This window comes from Dromiciops gliroides, chromosome 1 (genome assembly GCF_019393635.1).
Source record: "Dromiciops gliroides isolate mDroGli1 chromosome 1, mDroGli1.pri, whole genome shotgun sequence".
In the NCBI taxonomy this organism is placed as follows: domain Eukaryota; kingdom Metazoa; phylum Chordata; class Mammalia; order Microbiotheria; family Microbiotheriidae; genus Dromiciops; species Dromiciops gliroides.
The window spans coordinates 285,690,216-285,715,708 of NC_057861.1; the positions used below are offsets into that span (position 1 = coordinate 285,690,216).

The 25,493-nt window shown below is 36.4% G+C and overlaps 1 protein-coding gene and 1 pseudogene across 1 annotated transcript in view; one reads left to right on the forward strand and one right to left on the reverse strand.

The window, feature by feature from the left end:
* The window catches only part of STAU2 (staufen double-stranded RNA binding protein 2), a 441,622-nt gene that overhangs the window by 392,235 nt on the left and 23,894 nt on the right, over nucleotides 1–25,493 (reverse strand). The window contains 2 exon segments of the mRNA XM_043978079.1: nucleotides 69–199; nucleotides 1,315–1,520. Coding sequence (XP_043834014.1) covers nucleotides 69–199; nucleotides 1,315–1,498 — 315 coding nt within the window. The 5' untranslated portion in view covers nucleotides 1,499–1,520.
* LOC122748465 overlaps nucleotides 2,711–25,493 on the forward strand; it is a 45,704-nt pseudogene continuing 22,921 nt past the window's right edge.

Sequence of the window (25,493 nt, forward strand, 5' to 3'; positions counted from 1 at the left end):
TTGCCAGACCATAAAATCACCTGTTCAGAACTTAAGGTATGGCTCACAACCTAAAACTGTAACCTTACCTTTGCATGAGCAGGCCCTCTTTCATTCAGAAGCTTATACTGGGGTTGAACTCTATTGAAACGGGCTAACTCATTTACCAGACACATTGGAGTTTTCTCTTTGGGGTTTGCCATGTTATCTTGGAGAGGAGCTGTAAATAAAGAATCTGTAAAGTTTTGGTGGAAAAATACCTTCTTTACAACTTCATAAAACTTTGCAAAAATGAAAAAATGTATTTTTATAAAAATTTTATAGATTATTAATCTTACTACATGCCTGTATAAAATACTGAGTAAAATTAATGTAACTGAGAAAATCCTTTTTTCATTTTTTCCATTCCATGAAATAGAAGTAATTTATCACAAAGTAACTATCAAATAAAAACACCTCAATAACTAATGGTTCTATATATGGCAGCATATTTATAAAATCTGTAACATAATTTAAAATTACATTAACTGAAAAAAAAATGTTGGTTCAAAGGTCAAATAATTTAGCTTCTAAGTAGAAGTTTAATAAAATATTTATTTCCTCATTAGCTTCTTAACATAATTCTGAATCAGAAAATGTGAGGGGAGAAGAGGCTTAACAATAATCCAAGGAGACCCCAAGGGAGTGAAGTAATTTACATTTCACACAACAAGTTAGAGAGGGAGAACTAGGAACTAGGTTGCTCAAATCCTTTCCTAGTTCTCAGCCCATAATATTGCCACACTTCTACTTCCCAATTTGTATTCTTAACTTCTCTTACCGTTTTTCTCTCCCCTTTTTACTTTCAGTTTTTCCTAACGTGTGGATAACTGTTTCATTTTCTATACCCTATTAATATCTTTTATCTTGCATTTTCCTGTCATCATTTTTGTGAATTTATAACATATAAGAACTTCTTAATTTGTTTTTTATCCATGATCCTACACCAGTATATTCACTAGGGTAAAAAAAAGGAAAAAGCAGCATTAATCACTGCCAAGTGATACCAAAAAAAATTATAAAAAATGAAAAATAACTTGGCTTACTTACTGCCCAGTTAAACTCCCCTTTTTAGGAAATACTGAGAATAAATAATGAACAAGATGCAAAAAAGGAATAAAATGGCTTCATTTAAGCATATTAACCACTTTAAAACTTTCTGTGATTAGGCTAAACTAAGCAATTACTTTTCTATAGACCTTAGTATCATTTTTTTTCCAGGACCAAATGATAGGATGTAACGAACTGACCAAAATTAAGATAATGAACCATGTTATCAGAAAATTACAACCTTACCAGGTAAGTTCTTAGAAGGAGCTGAATCCAACAGACCAATGATATGACTATTACAATTGACAGCTAACTCTGGAATTGAACCATTCATGGTGCCTTGCAGACCCAGAGAACTAGGAGATGTTAACGATGGGGATAGCACCGTAGGAGAGAGGGTAGATTCACTGAAGTTTACTGAAGTCTGCATTTTAACTTGCCACTGTCTATCACTGCAATAAAAATAAATATTTGGTAAGTTATTCTTTTGTTTCAGGAAATCAGTGAGATAAGTAAAGTATAAAGTAACTGAATGCTAGAAACAAATTTTGATGCTTGCACACCTACTATAGCAGTCATCAATGACAAAATTCTAGTCATTGTGGAATTATTTGAATATCCATAATTGAAGTGAAATGAGTTTAAAAAAATTAACATTTATCAGATTTACCAATCTCACATCATATTGTAATTGAATTCCTAGAACTACTGTACAACATTCACAATTCTGCTATGCTAAATATTTACCTTTTATGCAAAAAGATATATATAGCATATAAAAATTTTATGACACATGTTACCTTAAGCTCATTTGCTTTCTCTTTTGAAAACAAAAATAAATATATTCTTTTTTTTTTTCTTTTGACTATCTACTTTTGAGAAACAGTACTAATTCACTTGAATATTTTGGTTTTGGAATGAAGTTCTGGTTACGGGTGGGGAGTGAAGTAGAATGTATGTATATAGGACATATAGGCGATTCACTTTTTAAAGCTTAAAAACAAAAAAACTATACTTATAAAACAGATAAATTAGGAATAATTATTCACATTATAAAAAGATTAAAAAAGGTTTTGCTTGATGATTTATTTAAATATATCTACCCAAAAGAATTTCTTTGCCTATAATTTTGACATAGCATAGTTAAAGGAAAACTGAAGTATTAGTAGCCATTGCATCAATTAAAAATTATGATCAAGGGGAAAATTAGGTAGCACAGTGGATAAAGCACCAGCCCTGGATTCAGAAGACCTGAGTTCAAATCCAGCCTCAAATACTTGACACTTACTAGCTATGTGACCCTGGGCAAGTCATTTAACCCTCATTGCCCTGCCCCTCCCCCAAATTATGATCAAGCAACTCTAAAATCATGTTGATGTAGCACAGAGGTTTTTTAACCTGAGGTCTGTAAACTAGGTTTTTGTTTTTGTTTTATTCCACATTATAATTATATTTTAATATAATTGACTTCCTTTTATAAATCTACATATTTTATTTTATAAACTTAAAAACATTCTGAGAAGAGCTCATTTCACTATATTGCTAAAGGGGCCCATGACACAAAAAGGTTACGAATTCCTGAGGTAGAAGGTGGTTTTGCAACTGAGCTCTGAAAGAAGGATTCCATGATGAAGATTTAGGTATGGAGAACAGCCAGCGCAAAGGTAAAGAGAGACAAGTAATGTATGAGGAACAGAAAGAAGGCCATGTGGGCAGGAAGAAAGAATGCAAGAAGAGACAGGAAAGATAAGGTGGACAAAGGAGTTTATATTTTATCCTAAAGCCAAGAGGGAGCTACTAGAGCTTAATGAGTAAGGTGAAAGCTGATTAAGCATGAAAGAATTTGTTGAGTAGGAGAGAGTTTACCAAGATGTATTTGAATATAAGTAGTGACAAACTTTTGGACCCTGCATTTTACTTTTTAATCTCCTTCCAGAAATAAAATACATACATTAGAAATAATGAATAACATGTTTATATTGAAAAGTAGCAGGGCAAAGTAGATAAAGACCCAACCTCAAAGCTGGGAAGACCTGAGTTCAAGTAAGGCCTCTGACACATACTGGCTGTATAACCCTGAGGTTAAATCTCTTAACCTCTAAGTGATTGGGCAACTTCTGTTGGTTTGTTTTAATAATTTGATCATTTTATTTCAATATAACTGATTTTCTTGGTAATCATATATATTTTATTTTATATATTTAAAAAACATTACAATTCTGTAGAGTCCATTCGCTTCATAAGACTGTCAAAGGGGTCCCATGATAAAAAAAGTTAAGAACCCCTGATTAACTAAATATGAAGAACAAGAAACACATTTTGAGAGCCTGACTAATGTAAGAATTTGTTATGCCTGACCATCAATATTTGCTACAAGGGTTTTTGTTGTTTTATTTTATTTCAATGGGAAAGAAGAGAAAGAAGAAATTAATGTTTGACAAGGGGTAGGGGGAGATTTAATTTTTTTTTTAATCCCAGGGCAGCTAGGTAGTGCAGTGGATTCAGCCCTGGATTCAGGAGGACCTGAGTTCAACCAGCCTCAGATACTTGACATGTACTAGCTGTGTGACCCTGGGCAAGTCACTTAACCCTCATTGCCCTGCCCCCCCCCAAAAAAAATCCCTGTCTAAAACATGTATCATTATAGCAAAGGTGCTAACTTGTACCATTATAGCATTGGAAGAGGGAATTTCTTCCCCTAGAAGTTCCTATACTAATGAAATACCAGGTCTGATCATATATGTATATATGAAAGCATCTGTGCAAATGTATATGTGTGTATATATGATTTCCACTTAAAATCATTTCATGCAAAGGGTATACCAGAAGCATGTTTACATAGTAATTTGGGAGGAAGGGGCAGGGGGCCGGGGAGCTATCTTTATCTAGTCTAAAAGTTTCTGGGCAAAAAGATTTAGCCAAACAGAGGAGTTGGGTCTTTTTTGCTGTACTTTATATACGGGGATATCTTGTATCTGAGAGGTTGATAGCATGACACAGAAGCAAAAAAATATATATACCCATTACACCAAAACATACCGTTTCATTGTCATCAAAACACTAGATGATTTTGTACACTTAAGCCAAAAAAAAGGGTAAGATTATGAATTTGTAGCTGAAGGAACTTTAGATCAACACATTCATTTTACAGAAGAGACGTGGTCTACAATGATTCATGAAATAATATTTCTTTTTTTTTTAATTTTTTATTATTAATAAAGTATTTAATTTTTTTTCCCGTTACATGTAAAGATAGTTCAACTTTTGTGTATACAAGCTTTCCAATTTCAGATTTTTCTCCCTCCCTCTCCTCCCTCCTCCTTCCCCTAGATAGCAGGTAATCTGATATAGGTTTTACACACACACACAATAACATTAAACATATGAAATAATATTTCTAAGAGTAAGGCACAACAGAAAAAAATGGATGATCTAAAAAAGGCAAGATCTGTTAAGGCAATAACAAAATAGAAATTGATAAGAAGAGAGCTCAAAACCAGTACTTCAAAAACTTAAATATCATGAGAACCACAAAAAGATAAATAAAGAATAAATTAGGACCATGAGCCAGAGGATAGGAAGGGAAAGGAATTAATGCAGGAATTAAAGCAAAGAAACTATAAAAATAAATAAATAAAATAAAAATAAATCAATAATTTAGGGGGAAAAAATCAATACTAAGGAAAGGGTGGATAAATGAGGAAGAAGGCTAAGGATAGAGAGGAAAACTTGTGGGAAAAGGGTTGCCACAAAGCAATTTAAACAAAACAACTATTAGGAGCAAAGTATTGACTTAAAACCCTCCCTGAATCACTGCTCTGTCTTAGCAGAGGAGCTTGTGTAGCTCAATGAAAGTATGAGCTATGCTGTGCAGGGTTACTGTTGATATATAAGTCCCAGTGGAGAGTTCTGACACAAGGTGATATATTGGAGAAGAAAATGGCAAACCACTCCAGTATCTTTGCCAATAACACCCTATGGAGAGTATTAAAATGATAAGATGAACCCCTTATGTCAGAAGGTGTCCAATATGCTACTGGGGAAGAACAGAGGGGAACTACAAGTAACTCTGATACTAATGAAATGGCTGAAGCAAAGCCGAAAAGCAGCTCAGTTGTAGATGTGTCTGGTGACAAAAGAAAGTCTGAGGCTATAAAGATCAATATTGCAAATTGGAATGTAAGCTCTATCAACTCAGATAAACTGGATGTGGTGAAACAAGAGGTGAAAAATTAAACATTGACATCTTGGATGTCAGTGAACTTAAATGGATGGGATTGGGTGAATTGAATTCAGATGATCACTACATATGCTACTGTGGGCAGACTTCCTTGAAGAAATAAATGGAGTATCCCTCATAGTCAATAAACAAGTGAGTAAAACAGAACTGGAGTATAATTTCCAAAAGGACAATATGATCTGTTCAAATCCAAGGAAAACCGTTCAACATCACAATTTAATAAAGTCTATACTCCAACCACTGATGCTGAAGACACCAAAGTTGATCAATTCTATGAAAACCGACAACATCTAGAAATAAAACCAAAAAAAGATGCCACATTCATCATAGGGGATTGGAATGGTAAAGTAGGAAATCAAAAGATAACTGGAATAACAGGCAAGTTTGCCCTTGGAGTACAAAATGAAGCAGAGCAGAGACTAATAGAGTTTTGTCAAGATAACTTGCTGGTCATATTAAACGCTCTTTTGCAACCATCAACATCACCAGATGGTCAGTATGGAAATAAAACTGATTATATATTTTGCAGCTAAGGGTAGAGAAGCTCTCTAACAGCCAGTTAAAAGAAAATATGGGGGCAGCTAGGTGGCGCAGTGGATAGAGCACCGGCCCTGGAGTCAGGAGTACCTGAGTTCAAATCCGGCCTCAGACACTTAACACTTACTAGCTGTGTGACCCTGGGCAAGTCACTTAACCCCAATTGCCTCACTTAAAAAAAAAAAAAATATGGAGTTGATTATGGCTCAGATCATGAGCTTCTTATTGCAAAAATCAGACTTAAAGAAAGTGTGGAAAACCATCAGACTATATAGGAAAGACCTATGAAGTGGAGCTGGTGAATAGATTTAAGGGATTATATCTGGTAAAAAGAATCCCTGAAGAACAAACTATGGACCGAGGTTCACAATATAATAATACAGGAGGGGCAGCTAGGTGGCGCAGTGGATAGAGCACCAGCCCTGGATTCAGGAGTACCTGAGTTCAAATCCGGCCTCAGACACTTAACACTTACTAGCTGTGTGACCCTGGGAAAGTCACTTAACCCCAATTGCCTCACCAAAAAAAACTCCAAAAAAACCCAATAAAATACAGGAAGCATTAACAAAAAAAATTCTAAAGAAAAAGGAGAGCAAGAAAAGAAAATGGCTATCTGATGAGGTTTTATAAATAGAAGAGGAAAGAAGGAAAGTAAAAGGTAAAAGAGAAAGGGACACATATTTTTGTTATTGTTAAATTGTTCCAGTAGTGTCCGACTCTTTGTGACCCCATTTGGAGTTTTCTTGGTAAATACTGGAGTGGTTTGCCATTTCCTTCTTGAGGAAACTGAGGCAAATAGAGTTAAGTGACTTGTCCAGATTCACACAGCTAGTAAGTGTCAGAGGCCACATTTGAACTTGAAAAAATGAGTCCTCCTGATTCTAGGGCCAGCACTCTAGTTGCCCCAACCCCAAGGAATGCAGAATTCCAGAGAATAACAAAGAAGAGATAAGGAGGTTTTCTTAAATGAGCAATTCAAAGAAATAGAAGGAAACAATAGAATAGGAAAGTTAAGAGACCTCTTCAAGAAAATCAGAGATATCAAGGGAAAGTTTTATGCAAAAATGAGCATGACAAAAGACAAAAATGATAGGGACTTAACAGAAGCAGAAGAGATTAAGAGGTGGAAGGAACATTTTAACATCACAGATAGCCACTAAGGTGTGGTTACTGATCTAGATAGAACAGGACAACCTAGAGAATGAAGTCAAATGGGCTTTAAGAAATATTGCTAACAATAAGACTAGTGGAGGTGACAGAATTCCAGCTGAGTTACTTAAAACATAAAAGATGATACAATTAAAGTGCTGCACTCAATGTGCCAGTAAATTTGGAAAATACAACAGTGGCCACTAGAGTCCTAAACCTAAACTCTAGAAGGGCAATGCCAAAGACTGTTCAAATTACCATATAATTATGCTCATTTCACATACTATCAATGTTACGCTTAAGATTCTGCAAGCTAGGCGTCAACAATATGTGAACTGAGAATTACCAGAAGAGCAGGCTGGTTTTCAAAGAGGCAGAGAAACTAAAGACCAAATTTCCAACATTTGCTAAATTATGGAGAAAGCAAGGGAGTTCCAGAAAAACATCTGCTTCTGCTTCTGCCTCTGATTGTGTAGATCACAACAAAATGTGGCAAGTCCTCAAAGAGATCGGAGTACCATATCATCTTACTTGTCTCCTGAGTAACCTGAATGCAGGCCAAGAAGTAACAGTTCCAAACATGGGACAGCTGATTGGTTTAAGATTGGAAAAGGAGTACAACAAAGCTGTATATTGTCATCTTATTTATTTAACATATGCAAAGTACATCATGTGAAATGCCAAGCTGGGTGAATCAAAAGTTGGAATTAAGTTTGCTGGGAGAAATATCAACAATCTTGGATATACACATGATACCACTCTGATGGCAAAAAGTGAAGAGAAATTAAGAAGCCTCTTGATGAGAGTAAAAGAGGAGAGTGTAAAAGCTGGTCTTAATGTCAAGAAACTAAGATGTTGGCAATTGATTCCATCACTTCCTGGAAAACAGAGGGAGAAGAAAAGGAAGCAATGTCAGATTTTATATTCTTGCATTCAAAAATAACTGCAGATGGTGCCTACAGCCATGAAATTAAAAGATGCTTGACTCCTTGGAAGGAAAGCTATGGCAAATCTGGATAGCATACTAAAAAGCAGGGACATCACCTCGCCAACAAGAGTCCATACATTCAAAGCTATGGCATTTCCAAAAGCAATGTATGGCTGTGAAAGTTGGACTATAAAGAAAACTGAGCCCACAGAATCAATGCTTTCAAAATGTGGTGCTAGAAAACTTCTGAGTGCCACTTGGACAGCAAGGATGTAAAATCAGTCAACACTTAAAAAAATTAATTCAGGCAATTCACTGGAAGGTTAACACTAAAGCTAAAGCTTAAATACTTTGGCCACATAATGAGAAGATGTTACTCATTGGAAAAGACCTTGATGTTGGCAAAGAGCAAAGAGCAAAGGCAAAAAGAAAAGGGGACGGCAGAGTATAAGATGATAGAAACAACAAACATGAGCTTTGATAGACTGAGAGACAGTGGAGATTAGAAGGGCCTAGTGTGCTATGGCCCATGGGGTCACAAAGAGTCAGACATCACTGAAGGACTGAACAACAACAACATTTACTTAAAAGAAGGTGATTAAAAAAATAAGAAAAGACCAATACTAGTGACACAAATGGAAGAAAACATAACTCATAACTTTAGATGTGGATGAACTAAAAAATATAATAAAATGACAGAGTGGCAGAATGGATAAGGAAACAAAACTCCGCAATCTGTTGCTTACCAAAAACAGATTTAAAAAGCAAAGCATACATAGAATCTAGACTAAAGACTGGAACAATATTTATTCATATCACATGAATCTAAAAAAACAAGAATTATAATCAAACCATTAAAGAAAACAAAAAGTAAAATCGATAATATCAAAAAATAAACAAGGAGATTATATTACAGTTAAAGGTATCAGAGACAATGAAGTAATATCAATATTAAATATATCAATACATTAAATACCATAGCACCTAAATTCATAAAGAAAACTTAATCAAATTACAGAAAAGACACATTAACACAGCAACATTAGAAGACTTTTATCTTTCTCAAAGATGGACAAATCTAACATAAAGCTTTAAAAAGGAAGAGGAGGAGCTTAGAACTAAATAAATAAACTGTTAGGGCTAAAACATTTATAGAATCTTCTGAAGGGGATCAATAAAAGAATATACATATTTCTCATCACCACATGGTACTTCTATAAAACTTAGACCAAGCACTGAAGCAAAGATAAAAATGCAAATAATTAGAATACTAAGTACATGCTTCACAGATAACAACACAATAAAAACCAGTTATTAATTTAGGAAGCACAAGCAAATGATACAAAGCTAAATGGAGATTTAATAATGAAATCATAAATAACAAGTACAGAGATTTCCGGGGCAGAGCCAAGATGGTAAAGGAAAGGCAATAAGCTCTCAGAATTCACAACACCATCACTCCAAAAAAACCTCCAAATAATGCCATGGAGCAGCAAAACCCATAAAAGAACAGGCTGAGATCATTTTCCAGCCAAAGATGGCCTAGAAGGAGGGGGCTGCTGTTCTGGGGCAGGAATGGAGCCCAAACCCACAGTTACGCTGACACAGATCCAGTACCAGGCAGGCCAAACCAGGGAAAGAGACCCCCAGAGCCTCTGAATCAGCTGCAGCACCAGTGTCATCTAGAACTAAGCTCACGGTCTGGTGAGAGGACTGAGCAGTTGGCTGGGGGGAGATTACAAAGGAATCTGCTGGCACTGAGGTAGAACTTCAGTGTTTCATCCCTGCTGGGAACCAGGAAGTAGGTTTGAATGGCAGCGGCCCAGGTCGGGGAAGGGTGCAGGCTTGTCAGAGCTAACAATCACAGCGCACAAAGTTTTGCTGTCTGGTTAATTAACAAGTTGGCCTGGGATTATCTACAGACCAGAGGACAAGCCAGGCAAGTGAAGAACCTACCCCTCCTTAAATCATATTACCTGGGACCCCCTGCAGCTTGGGACAGTGCAGCCTGGAAACAGTGCCCCACTTTAAGGAGTTAAAAGTCAAGTAAAAGACAGGCAAGATGAGCAGACAGAGAAAGGTAAGGACCATAGAAAGTTTCTTTAGTGACAAGGAAGATCAAGGGTCACCCTCAGAAGAGGATAGCAACGTCAGGGTTCCTATATCCAAAGCTTCTAAGAAAAATATGAATTGGTCTCAGGCCATAGAGGCATTCAAAAAGGACTTTGAAGATAAAGTTAGAAAGGTAGAGGAAAAAATGGAAAGAGAAATGAGGGTGATGCTGGAGGATCAAGAAAAAAAAAACGTCAACAGCTTGAAAAGCCAAATTGGCCAAATGGAAAAGGAAAAACAAAAGCTCTCTGAAGAAAATCATTGCTTAAAAATTAGGACTGGGGGGGTGGCTAGGTGGTGCAGTGGATAAAGCACCGGCCCTGGATTCAGGAGTACCTGAGTTCAAATCTGGCCTCAGACACTTGACACTTACTAGCTGTGTGACCCTGGGCAAGTCACTTAACCCCCATTGCCCCGCAAAAAAAAAAAAAAATTAGGACTGAACAAATCAAGACACGATAAAACAAATGAGAAATTAACACACAATAAAACAAATGCAAATGAATAAAAAAATAGAGGGCAATGTGAAATATCTCCTTGGAAAAGCAGCTGACCTAGAAAATAGATCCAGGAGAGATAATTTGAAAATTAATGAACAGGGCAGCTAGGTGGCACAGTGGATAAAGCACCAGTCCTGGATTCAGGAGGACCTGAGTTCAAATCTGGCCTCAAACACTTGCTACTTATTAGCTGTGTGACCCTGGGAAAATCACTTAACCCTCATTGCCCCACAAAAACAACAGCAACAAGAAAATTTTTGGACTACCTGAAAACCATGATCAAGGAAAGAGTTTAGACATCATCTTCTAGGAAATTGTCAGGGAGAATTGGCCTGATATTCTAGAAGCAGAAGGTAAAATAGAAATTGAAAGAATCTACTGATCACCTCCTGAAAGAGATCCCAAAAGGAAAACTCCAAGGAATATTATAGCCAAATTCCAAATCTACCAGATCAAGGAGAAAATATTGCAAGCAGTCAAAAAAGAAACAATTACAACCAAGAATCACCTATCCAGCAAAACTGAATATAATCTTTCAGGGGGGAAAATGGGACTTCAATGAAAAAGAGGACTTTCAGGTATTCATGATAAAAAGGCCTGAACTGAATAGAAAATTTGACTTTCAAATACAAGACCCTAGAGAAGCTTAAAAAGGTAAACTGGAAAAAGAAATTAAGAGGGATATTAAAAGGTTAAACTGTTTACATTCCTACATGGGAAGATGATATGTCTAACTCATAAGAACTTTCTCAGTATTAGGTCAGATGATAAAAATAAATTTAGACAGAGGAAACAGGTGGGAATTGATTATAAAGGGATGATATCTGTAAAGTATATATTTTTTATTTATTTTGTGTGTGTGGGGTGGTTGGAGCTGAGTGACATGCCTGGGGTCACACAGCAGGTGAGTGTCTTGATAGTGTTTGGGCTCAGGTCCTCCTGAGCCGTGTTTGGGCTCAGGTCCTCCTGGGTCTAGAATGGGTGCTTTGTCCACTGTGTCACCTAGCTGACCCATGATGACATCTTCAGTGTAAAATTGAGGGGTGAGAGGAATGTACTGGGGGAGGGGGGAGGGGAAAGGTAGAATGGGGTGAAATTCCACATGAAAGAAACAGAAAAGGGCTTATGGAGTAGGTAGAGAGATGGGGGAGGAGCAGGGCAGTGAATGAACCTTACACTCATCAGAATTGGCTCAAAGACCTTAATCTCATCAGAGTTGGCTCAAGGAGGGAATAAGATACATACTCAATTGGTTGGAGTAATCCACCTAACCCTGAAGGAAAGTAGGAGGGGAAGGGGATAAGGAGGGAGGGGTGAAAGAAAGGAGGGTAGATTGAGGGAGGGGGCAGTCAGAAGCAAATCACTTTTGAGGAGAGATAGGGTGAAAAGAAGATAGATAATAGAGTAAATATCATGGGAAAGGGAATAGGATAGAGGGAAACACAACAACAGTAACTGTGAAAAAGGGAAAAGAAAAAAAATTGTACAAAAAATATTTATAGGGGCAGCTAGGTGGCGCAGTGGATAAAGCACTGACCCTGGATTCAGGAGGACCTGAGTTCAAATCCGGTCTCAGACACTTGACATTTACTAGCTGTGTGACCCTGGGCAAGTCACTTAACCCCAACTGCCCCTCAAAATATATATATATATATATATATATATATATATATATATATATATATTTATAGCAACTCTTTGTGGTGGCTAAGAATTGGAAATTAAAGGAATGTCTATCAATTGAGGAATGACTGAACAAGCTATGGTATATGACTGTAATGGAATATTATTGTGCTATAAGAAATGACAAACAGGGGGGCAGCTAGGTGGCGCAGTGGATAGAGCACCAGCCTTGGAGTCAGGAGTACCTGAGTTAAAATCTGGCCTCAGACATTTAACACTTCCTAGCTGTGTGACCCTGGGCAGGTCACTTAACCCCAATTGCCTCACTAAAAAAAACAAAAACAAAAAAGAAATGACAAACAGGATGATTTGAGAAAAACCTGGAAAGACTCATATGAACTGATTTATAGTGAAGTGAGCAGAACCAGGAGAACATTATGCACAGTGACAGCATTATAGCTCTATGAGCAATTGTGAATGACTTAACTACTCTCAGCAATATAATGATCCAAGACAATCCCAAAGGACTAATAATGAAACATACTATCCAACTCCAGAGAAAGAAGTGATATTTATTGAACACAGACTGAAGCATACTATTTTGCACTTTCTCTTTTTTTTTCACGTGAGTCTTTTTTATGTAAAATGACTAATATGGTAATGTTTTACATAATTGCACATGTATAATCTATACTGATTGCTTGCAATCTTGGGAAGGGGGGAGGGGAGGGAGGGAGGGAGGGAATGAGAGAGGGATAGAATTTGCAACTCAAAACTCTAAATAAATAAATAAATTGAGATAAACAAACAAATAAATAAATAACAAGTAGGTCAATAAACAAATTATATTTGAGCTGAAATAATAACTATAAAACAATGATAATCACAAGACCACATCAAAATTTCTGGGATGCAGCTAAATCAATCCTCAGAGGAAAATAATACATATTAACAAAATATAAGGATATATGAAATACATCCAACATAACAGACACTAGCAATGGGAGGGATTGGGAAAGACTCATGTGGAAGATTGCATTTGGACCCAGTCTGAAGGAAATTAGGGCTTGTAAGGGTGGGTAGGTGGTACAATGGATGGCATGGTTGGCCTCTAGTCAGGTAGACTCATAAGCTTCTTGAGGGAAAAAAAAAAAACTATCTTACTATCTTGTTTGTTTGAATTTGTTTCCTTAGCACTAGTAGAGTGCCCAAAACATGGCAAATGCTCAATACTGCTTTTTTCATTCATTTGGAAACTCCTAAAACATACTTGATCTTTCAGAGTGACCTAGACTAAGAAAAGGGATATTTAGTACTGTTTTACTTCTTACTAATGCATTTATGTGAACATTATATTTATTTATATATGTATCTCCCTACTGAATTTTAAGCTACATAAGGAGAGGAAGGGACAATGTCTTATTTAAATTTTATTCCTAGTTCCAGGGTCTACCACAGTGTTTTGCACAGTAGGCACTTTGTGTTTGCATGTGTTTTGATTTCACTGTACTTGACCTATGGCTAATTATTTTTGTTGGTCAGAGGAATAAATTAAAGGGAGAAAAAAAAAGTTTTCCCTCTCTTCTTGGATGTAAGCTCCTTCAGGGCAGAAGCTACTTGTTCTCTCTGTATCCTGAAATGCACTATCAAACAGCCTTGTACATAACTCACATTTAACAAATATTCATTGGATTTAATTGGGTCCAACCAGGACTACAGGTTAATCCCAGGAGGTCTCAAAACTGCTTTAATGTTTTAACATGGATTATGATGCCAAGGTCTACTTCTGTGATTCGGGAAGGAAATGTTCTTTTGATATGTATTATCTTTTGGAACACTTTTTCTACTTATAAGCCTAAATGCAGAACTAGCTCCAGTAATTCAGCTAAAAGAATTTTGTTTAATGTTAAGATGATGGTCAGGAAGAAAGAAGATGCGGGGGAGGGGGTAAATTAGAGAGAACTTCTAAGGACCACAGCACTGAGATCCTCAGGCCTGAAGAGGCTGTCTTGTCTTTCTCATCTAGGAGTCATGCGGATTTAAAGAAGGTTCTTCTTCAGATCTACAGATGGTTACATTTTATTTGGGACAAGTAATAATTTTGATATGGCTTCATTTTGTGACATCAACAGTCATGCAAGTGTACTTCACTGACACCAGGTTGATTCAGAATATCTAATTCTGACTAGTTTATAGATTAAGCTGGTTTCCTGACATTTAGTTAATTCTCTGTCAGCTAAGTGCTAGATTTTGTATTTTTTATATATACATATATATATATGTATATGTGTGTATATGTATGTATATATGTATGTATGTATGTATATATCTTATTGCTCTCCTTTGTTGTGTTTTTAATTCTATGATTTTTCATAAGTTCTTTTTTCTTTTTCTTTTTTTGCAGGGCAATGGGGTTAAGTGACTTGCCCAGGGTCACACAGCTAGTAAGTGTCAAGTGTCTGAGGCCAGATTTGAACTCAGGTACTCCTGACTCCAGGGCCGGTGCTCTATCCACTGCGCCATCTAGCTGCCCCTAATTCTATGATTTTTTAAGAATGGATATGGATATCCAACAAGTATTTGTTAAGGCACTTACTATAAATACTATGCTACATCATGGGGATATACAAAACAAAAAACATATGTAATCAAGGAATTTTATTCTACTGGGAAGATGCAACATGAAAGCAGACAAATATCTATGTATATACATACATGTGCAAATGTATATAACCACTGGAGAAAAATAAAAATGATATTGAGAAAGAAGGAAGAATAGAACAAGCATTTATTAAGCACCTAAATACCAGTGTGCTAAGCACTTTACAAATATAATTTTATGGGGCAGTTCTTTGGCGAAGTGGATAGAGCACCGGCCCTGGAGTCAGTTTGACCTGAGTTCAAATCCAACCTCAGACGCTTGACACTTACTAGCTGTGTGACCCTGGGTAAGTCACTTAAACCCAATTGCCTCACCAAAAAAAAAAAAAAACTGAAAAGAAAAAAAAATACTATTTCATTTGACCCTCATTATACTGTGAGATAGGTGTTACTATATTTGGCCCAAAATAGGGAAAAAAGTCAAGGAAAAGGTAATTTGTCAATACAGAGGTTATTAATAACCTCAGTCAATCAATGTATTGTTGTTCAATCATTTCAGTTGTGTCCAGCTCTTCATGATCCCTTTTGTGGTTTTCTTGGCAAAGATGCTGGAGTAGTTTGTCAGTTTTTACTCCAATTCATTTTACAGATAAGGAAAGTGAGGCAAACAGGGTTAAGTGACTTGTCTAGGATCTCAAGTGTTTGAGGCCAAATTTGAACTCAGGTCTTTCTGACTTCAGGTCTAGCACTCTATCCATTGTGCTATTATTTAGCTACTCAATCAATTAATAAGCATTTATTAAGTATCTACTATGAGTCAGACACCATGGTAGGTACTGAGGTTATAAAGACAAAAACGAAACAGTCCCTACCATTAAGAAGCTTATATTCAAGGGGCGGCTAGGTGGCGCAGTGGATAAAGAACCGGCCTTGGATTCAGGAGTACCTGAGTTCAAATCCGGCCTCAGACACTTGACTTACTAGCTGTGTGACCCTGGGCAAGTCACTTAACCCCCATTGCCCAGCCCAAAAAAAAAAAAAAAAATTTAAAAAAAAAAAAAAAAAAGAAGCTTATATTCTATTGGGAGAGTCAATACATATATTAAATATGTATTAAATAAAAAAAATATGCATTAAATGAATGTAAGACAATTGGCAGGGTGGAAAAGCACTAACAGCTAGAAGGACAAGGAAAGGCCTCAAGATCAGGGATTCTTAACTTAGGGTCTATGGTTAGTTTTGTTTTTTAACATATAGTTCAATAACTATTTCAATATAACTAGTTTCTTTGTAAACCTATGTAATTTCCTTTATGCATATAATAATATTACTCTGCAAAGGAGTTCATAGGCTTCACTGGACTGCCAAAGTGGCCCAGGACACAAAAAGGGTTAAGAATCTTTGTCTTTAAGGAATTGGAAGTTGAGGGGATGCCCATCAATTGGGGAATGGCTGGACAAGTTGTGGTATATGAATACAATGGAATACTATTGTGCTGTAAGAAATAATGAAGGCAGCTAGGTGGCGCAGTGGATAGAGCACCGGCCCTGGAATCAGGAGTACCTGAGTTCAAATCCGGCTTCAGACACTTAACACTTACTAGCTGTGTGACCTTGGGCAAGTCACTTAACCCCAATTGCCTCACTAAAAAAAAAAAAAAAGGAAAGAAACGATGAGCAGGAGGAGTTCAGAGAAACCTGGAGGGTCTTGTGTGGGCTGATGATGAGTGAGTGAGATGAGCAGAACCAGAAGAACATTGTACACAGTATCATCAACATTGAGTGTTGATCTACTGTGATGGACTATATTCTTCTCACCAATGCAATGGTACAGAAGAATTCCAGGGAACTCATGATAAAAGAGTATCTCCAAATCCAGGGGAAAAAAAAAAAAAAAGAACTGTGGAGTAGATGCTGAATGAACCATACTATTTCTTTTGTTTTTGGTGCTGATGTTTTTCTATTTTGAGGTTTTTCGTCATTGCTCTGATTTTTCTCTTATAACATGACTAATGCAGAAATATGTTTAATGTTATTATGTGTGTGTATATATATCAAATTACCTGCTGTCTAGGGGAGGGGGGAGGGAGGGGAGGGAGGGAGAAAAATCTGAAATTGGAAAGCTTGTATAAACAAAAGTTGAGAACTATCTTTACATGTAACAAGAAAAAAAAATACTTTATTAATTAAAAAAAAAAAAGAAACTTTGCCTTTAGAGAGAGCTATTTCAGTAGACCAGGTACTGCAGAAACCATACTGAGAGGGATTGAGAAGCACTGGCGAGGAAGTAGCTGTTAACAAATATACAGTACTCTATATCTATATATAGCAGTTTGGTTCATAGACCTCAAAGGAAACTTAGAGGTCATGTAGCAAAACCCCGTTGCCAAGATAAGGAAACCTGAGGCCCAGAGACAATTCAGTGACACATAGGTAGTGAAGAACAGAATACAGATTTGAACCTAGGTACTCTGACTCCAAATCTAACATTGATTCCACAGTACCATGCTGCCTTTTGTAATGGATAAGGACAACAGAAATAATTTAAGTAGTGGCAAGCTCAAGAAAAGGCTTTCTAAGGATGGTATAAAGGTGAACATGGCAATAGCCAGTAGAGGAACAGGTTAAAGGTACATGAGTAGAAATTACTAATTACAATCACATCTCCCTGGAAAAGACAGGAGGGCCTGGTACAGGTGCAGTCAGCTATCAATAATTTAATGTTTCTTGCCTTGAGTTAAGTTCCTACTAAGGATCAGATTGTATAAGGGCTAGGGATAGATACTAAGACAAAAATATAACAATTGCTACCCTCAAGGACCTTACATTTTACTGCAAGAATATATACACAAATAAATACAAGGTCACTCTAAGAGACAGAGTACACTAGCAACTAAGGAAAAGATAGCATGCATGATGGTACTGAACCTTGTAATAAGCATAAGGACTCTGAGAGGCAAAGATAAGTAGACAGAGTATTCCAAGTTCAGAAGGCAGCTTTTGCTAACCTGCAGAGATGAGATGAGAGATGAGATGTCAACTTTGGGGAACAACTAGTAATCCAGGTTGGCTTAAACATAAAGTGCATAAAGAGGAGTAATATAAAATAAGTTTGGAAAGGAAGAATGGAGCCAGATGGTGGTGGATCTTTAAAGGCCAGGCTTAAGAGGCTATAAATTATTTGAGGAAAAAAATGGGGAGCCACTGAAGGTTTTGAAGAGGGGAGTGACATGGTCAGATCTGTGCCTTTTTTTTTTTTTTAATTCCGGGTGGCTATGTGGAAGATAGATTGGGGAAAAGGGAGACCAGAGACAGAAAGACCAATTCAAAGACTGACAATAATCTAGGCTACAGATGTTCAGGCCTTAAACTGGAGTTGTGTCAGCGTCCACAGAGCAAAGTGTGAAATGCATGAGATGCTGTGGAAATAGAATTTAAAAGGACTTAGCAGTTGATGGGATATCATAATGAACCAATAGACAGAACAAAACAAGATTCTTAAAAAAATATAAACCTGAAACTTTAGACCTGAAATTTATGAAACTTAACAAGTCAATGCTATAGGAAGGAAGAATGAAAGCCACTTCTTCCTCTGAGACTGGAGGAAAGGGGTTGGGGGGAGAGAAAGGCAAGGACATTAAAAAGTTGAAAGGAGAGAAGGAAGGAGGGAAGTTTAAGTTTATAACAGATAAAGTCAATTTTCTCAGTAAAAGAAGTAATAAGATAATAAAAAAGCAGGCAGCAAAAAAGGAAAAGAAACAAGAGGACAATATTACCCCCTAACTGGATAACCAATTTACAGTTAACTGAATTAACTGAAATATATTTCCATACAAGATTATAATGAAATCCATTCTTCCCTCATTTAAGGTTCGTCATTTCCTCTTACATCATTATATTCAACTACTTATTATCAATCATTCAACAATTTTTTTTTAATGCACTGGGTGTACAAGACATTGAGCTGGGCATTTATATCCAGATCTAAAATGGTAGGTAACCAAAATAGATCCCAAACACAACATAATCAAAATTGTTAAAAATAGACCAGGGACTGTAGGAGTTAGATGAGCCAATGCTACAGCAAAGCACAGCCACCCAATCAGCTGTCAAAGAGACCTCTTTCAGGCCCAATAGGACTAGTTCCTAAACTTCTACAACTGATTTTTGTACCTTCAAACATGTATACATGCATAAGTCCTCTAATAAGAAATAAAATCAGGACTAAAGAAGACAAGATAAAGGCCTCATTTCTAAAATAGAGACCACCAATGAAGTGGAAATTAAAGCAATAATTAGGAACAATTTTGCCCAACTGTATGCCAATAAATCTAACAATCTAAATGAAATGGATAAATATTTACAAAAATACAAACTGCCCAGGTTAAATAAAGAAGAAATAAAATCTTTAAATAAGCCCATATTAGAAAAAGAAATTGAACAATCCATTAATGAACTCCCTAAGAAAAAATCCCCAGGACCAGATGGGTTTACAGGTGAATTCTACCAAACATTTAAAGAACAATTAATTCCAATATTATACAAATTATTTGGAAAAATAGGTGAAGAAGGAGTTCTACCAAATTTGTTTTATGACAGAAATATGGTGGTGATACCAAAACGAGGGAGAGAAAAACGGAGAAAGAAAATTATAGACCAATTTCCCTAATGAATACTGATGCTAAAATCTTAAATAAGATATTAGCAAGGAGATTACAGCAAGTGATCACCAGGATAATACACTATGACCAGGTGGGATTTATACCAGGAATGCAGGATTGGTTCAACATTAGAAAAACTATTAACATAATCAACCACATCAATAAGAAAACCAACCAAAATCATATGATTATCTCAATAGATGCAGAGAAAGCTTTTGACAAAATACAGCACCTATTCCTAATAAAAATGCTAGAGAGCTTAGGAATAGGTGGAGCTCTCCTTAAAATAATAAGCAGTATCTACCTAAAACCATCAGCAAGTATTATATGTTAGAGGCCTTCCCAATAAGATCAGGGGTGAAACAGGGATGTCCATTGTCACCCCTGTTATTTAATATTGTACTAGAAATGTTAGCTTTAGCAATCAGAGAAGAAAAAGGAATTAAAGGAATTAGAATAGGCAAGGAGGAAACAAAGCTATCACTCTTTGCAGATGATATGATGGTATACTTAGAGAATCCTAGAGAATCAACTCAAAAATTACTTGAAACAATTAACAACTTTAGCAAAGTAGCAGGATATAAAATAAATCCACATAAAGCATCAGCATTTCTATACATGACCAACAAGGTCCAGCAGCAAGAGATAGAAAAAGAAATTCCTTTTAAAGTAACGGTAGATAATATAAAATATTTGGGAGTCTACTTGCCAAGACAATCCCAGGAACTCTATGAACACAATTACCAAACACTTTTCACACAAATCAAATCAGATCTAAAAAATTGGAAAGATATCAATTGCTCATGGATAGGCTGAGCTAATATAATAAAAATGACAATTCTACCTAAATTAATGTACTTATTCAGTGCCATACCAATCAGACTACCTAAAAATTATTTTATAGAGCTAGAAAAAATAATAACAAAATTGATCTGGAAAAACAAAAAGTCAAGAATATCAAGGGAAATAATGAAAAAAATGCACAGGAAGGAGGTTTAGCTGTACCAAATCTGGAGCTCTACTATAAAGCGGCAGTCATCAAAACTATCTGGTACTGGCTAAGAAATAGAGTGGAGGACCAATGGAATAGGATAGGCACAGGAGACACAGTAGTAAATGACATTAGTAATGTACTGTTTGATGAACCCAAAGACTCCAGCTTCTGAGATAGGAACTCAGTATCTGACAAAAACTGCTGGGAGGGGCAGCTAGGTGGCGCAGTGGATAAAGCACCAGCCCTGGAGTCAGGAGTACCTGAATTCAAATCCGGCCTCAGACACTTAACACTTACTAGCTATGTGACCCTGGGCAAGTCACTTAACCCCAATTGCCTCACCAAAAAAACAACAACAACAAAAAAAAAAAACCCTGCTGGGAAAACTGGAAGATAGTATGGCAGAAATTAGGCACAGACCAACATCTTTTTTTTTGCGGGGCAATGGGAGTTAAGTGACTTGCCCAGGGTCACACAGCTAGTAAGTGTCAAGTGTCTGAGGCTGGATTTGAACTCAGGTACTCCTGAATCCCGGTGCTTTATCCACTGCGCCACCTAGCTGCCCCCTAAAAGCCATTCTTCCACTTCTTTTTTTTTTTTTTTTTGTGGGGCAATGGGGGTTAAGTGACTTGCCCAGGGTCACACAGCTAGTAAGTGTCAAGTGTCTGAGGCCAGATTTGAACTCAGGTACTCCTGAATCCAGGGCTGGTGCTTTATCCACTGCGCCACCTAGTTGCCCCTATAGACCAACATCTTACACCTTATACTAAAATAAGGTCAAAATGGGTACATGATTTAGACATAAGAGGTGATACCATAGGTAAATTAGGAGAAGAAGGAATAGTCTACCTTTCAGATCTTTGGAAAGGAGAACAGTTTATGACCAAACAAGCGATAGAGAATATTATGAAATGCAAAATGGATGATTTTGATAACATTAAATTAAAAAGTTTTTGTACAAACAGAAGCAATGCATCCAAAATTAGAAGGGATGCAGAATTTGGAATTATGCCCGAAGGGCGATAAGGCTGTGCATACCCTTTGACCCAGCAATACCACTTTTAGGTCTTTTTCCCAAAGAAATCATGGAAAGGGGAGAGGGACCCACATGTACAAAAATATTTATAGCTGCTCTTTACGTGGTAGCAAGAAATTGGAAGTTGAGGGGGTGCCCATCAATTGGGGAATGGCTGGACAAGTTGTGGTATATGAATACAATGGAATACTATTGTGCTGTAAGAATTGATGAGCAGGAGGAGTTCAGAGAAACCTGGAGGGTCTTACGTGAGCTGATGATGAGTGAGATGAGCAGAGCCAGAAGAACATTGTGCACAGTATCATCAACATTGAGTGTTGATCTACTGTGATGGACTATATTCTTCTCACCAATGCAATGGTACAGAAGAGTTCCAGGGAACTCATGATGGAAGAGGATCTCCAAATCCAAGAAAAAAAAAAAAAGAACTGTGGAGTATAGATGCTGAATGAACCATACTATTTCTTTTGTTTTTGGTGCTGTTGGGTTTTTTTTTCTATTTTGAGGTTTTTCATCATTGCTCTGATTCTTTCTCTTGTAACAGGATTAATGCAGAAATAGGATTAATGTTAATATGTATATATAGATATGTGTGTATAAATATATAGATGTATATGTATATAGATATATAGATATAACCTATATCAGATTACCTGCTGTCTAGGGGAGGGGGGAGGGGGGAGGGAGGGGAGGGGAGGGAGAAAAATCTGAAATTGTAAAGCTTGTATAAACAAAAGTTGAGAACTATCTTTACATGTAACGGAAAAAATAAAATACCTTATATGTAAAAAAAAAAAAGGGATGCAGAAAGCTGGGAAACAATTTTTATGGCCAGTACTTCTGATAAAAGCCTCATTTCTAAAATATATAGGCAACTAAATCAAATATATAAGAATCCAAGTCATTCCCCAATTGAGAAATGGCCAAAGGATATGAACAGGCAGTTTTCTGATGAACAAATCAAAGCTATCTATTGTCATATGAAAAAATGCTCTAAATCACTATTGATTAGAGAGATGCAAATGAAAACTACTCTGAGGTACTACCTGACACCTATCAGATTGGCTAATATGACAAAAAAGGAAAATAATAAATGTTGGAGAAGCTGTGGAAAAATTGGAACACTAATGCATTGCTAGTGGAGCTGTGAACTGATCCAACCATTCTGGAGAGCAATTTGGAATTATGCCCAAAGGGCTATAAAGCTGTGCATACCCCATGACCCAGCAATACCACCTTTGGGTCTTTTTCCCAAAGAGATCATAAAAAAGGGGAAAGGACCCACATGTACAGAAATATTTATAGCTGCTCTTTTTGTGGTGGCAAGGAATTGGAAATTGAGGGGATGTCCATCAATTGGGGAATGGCTGAACAAGTTGTGGTATATGAAGGTAATAGAATTCTATTGTGCTGTAAGAAACAATAAGCAGAAGGAGTTCAGAGAAACCTGGAAGGACCTGCATGAACTGATGATGAGTGAGATGAGCAGAACTAGAACATTATACACAGTATCATCAACATTATGTGTTGATCAACTGTGATAGACTAGATTCTTCTCACCAATCCAATGGTACAAGAAAGTTCCAAAGGACTCATGATGGAAAAGACTCTCCAAATCCAGGGGGGAAAAAAGAAACTGTGGAATATGGATGCTGATTGGACCATACTATTTCTTTTGTTTTTGGTGCTTTTGGTTTTCTGTTTTGAGCTTTTTCCTTTTTGCTCTGATTCTTCTCTTATAACATGACTAATGCAGAAATATATTTAATGTTATTATGTATATATCCTATATCAGATTTCCTGCTGTCTAGGGGAGGGGGGGAGGGAGGGGAGGGAGGGAGAAAAATTTGAAATTGGAAATCTTATAAACAAATGTTGAAAACTATCTCTATATGTAACGGGAAAATAATAAAGTACTTTTATTTTATTTTATTTTTATTTTTTTGATGAGGCAATTGGTGTTAAGTGACTTGCCCAGGGTCACACTCCTAGTAAGTGTTAAGTGTCTGAGGTCGGATTTGAACTCAGGTACTCCTGAATCCAGGGCTGGTGCTCTATCCACTATGCCATCTAGCTGCTCCAATACTTTTATTTTAAAAAATAAAATAATATAAAATAAATAGAGAACTGAATCAAATGTATAAGAATACAGGGCAGCTAGGTGGCACAGTGGATAAAGCACTGGCCCTGGATTCAGGAAGACCTGAGTTCAAATCCAGCCTCAGACACTTGACACTTACTAGCTATGTGACCCTGGGCAAGTAACTTAAGCCTCATTGCTCCACCCCCCAAAAAATTTATAAGAATACAAGTCATTCCTTAATTAGGAAATGATCAGAGGATATGAACATACAGTTTACAGATTAAGAAATTAAAGCTATCTATAGTCACATGAAAAAATGTCCTCAATCACTGTTGATTAGAGAAATGCAAACTAAAACAACTCTGAACCTATCAAATTGGCTAATATGACCCCCAAAAAAGGAATATGATAAATGTTGGAGAAGATGTAGAAATATTGGAACAATAATGCATTGTTGGTGGACTTGTGAACTGATCCAGCCATTCTGTAAAGCAATTTGGAACTATGCCCAAAGGGCTATAAAACTGTGTATACCCTTTGACCCAGCAATACCACTGAGATGATTTTTGAAAGGGAAAAGGACCAACACGTACAAAAGTATTTTATAGCAGCTCTTTTTGTGGTGGCAAAGAATTGGAAATTGAGGGGAAGGCTGAACAAGTTGTGGTCTAGAAATGTAATGGAATTCTATTGTGCTATTAAAAAAAAAAAGATGAATGGGTCAATTTCAGAAAAACCTGGAAAGAATTACATGAATTGATGCTGAGTGAAATGAGCAAAACCAGGAGAATATTATACACATAATAGCAACATTATGCAATGATCAACTATAATAGACTTAGCTCTTCTCAGCAATACAATGATCCAAGACAATTACAAAAGACTCATTATGAAAAATGCTCTTTACATCCAGAAAAAAGAACTGTGGAGTCTGAATACAGATCAAAGGATACTATTTTCACTTTATTTGTTTTTTCTTTGTTGTCGTTTTTCCCTTTTGTTCTGATTTTTCTTTCACAACATGACTAATGTGGAAATATTTTAACATAATTGTACATATATAACCTATATCAGATTGCTAGCTGTCTTGCAAAGGGGGGAAGGAAGGGAGGGAGAAAAATTGGGAACTCAAAATCTTATAAAAATGAATGTTTAAAATTATCTTTACATGTAATTGGGAAAAAAGCTATTAAGAAAAAAAAGAAAAAGAAAAGTAATCAGAGGGTTCCCTTACAAGTGGTTTCCAGGGTAGCTAGTCCTTTTCACTCTTTCCTATTACTTCTTGTACTTGCCTTCTCAACTCAACATTTATTAACTACCTGCTTTATGCAGAGCACTCTATCAAGAACAAAGGGAAGTACAAAGTTTAGATAAAAGAGTCCCTGCCCTTATGAAGCTTAAAGTCTAGAAGGGAAATAAAACATACAGATATAGATATACAGATCATTATAATACATGATACAATATACATGAGTACAGTAGAAAACATAAAATCAACTAGTACAAGGTTGTTACTGACAAGAAGTATCAGAGAAGGAAGGAGGTTTTTGAGATTGTCTTTAAAGAAGGGATAGGGATTCAACTGACTAAGAGGGAGAGAAAATTCATCATTTCCAGACAAAAAGAAATAAAATGAGCAAAGCTGCAGAGACAGGAAAGATCTAAATGTGTTCAAGGGACAAGATGTATAGTCTAGTTTTAATGAAATTAAAAATATTTGAGAGGAAATAATGAGACACAGCTGGAAAAAGAGAAAAGTGTTACATTATGGAGGGTGTTCAATGTTAGGCAAAGGAATTCGTTGTATACTCTGTAGGCAACAACAGCAAATCACTGAAGATTTCAGAGAAGACAAGGAACATAATCTGCTCAAGAAGGGTGGATTAGAATGGAAGGTAGTAAATCTATTTTTTTTAAGTTCCTAGAAGTACAATAGGTAAAGCTGACCTGCAAGAAAAAAAA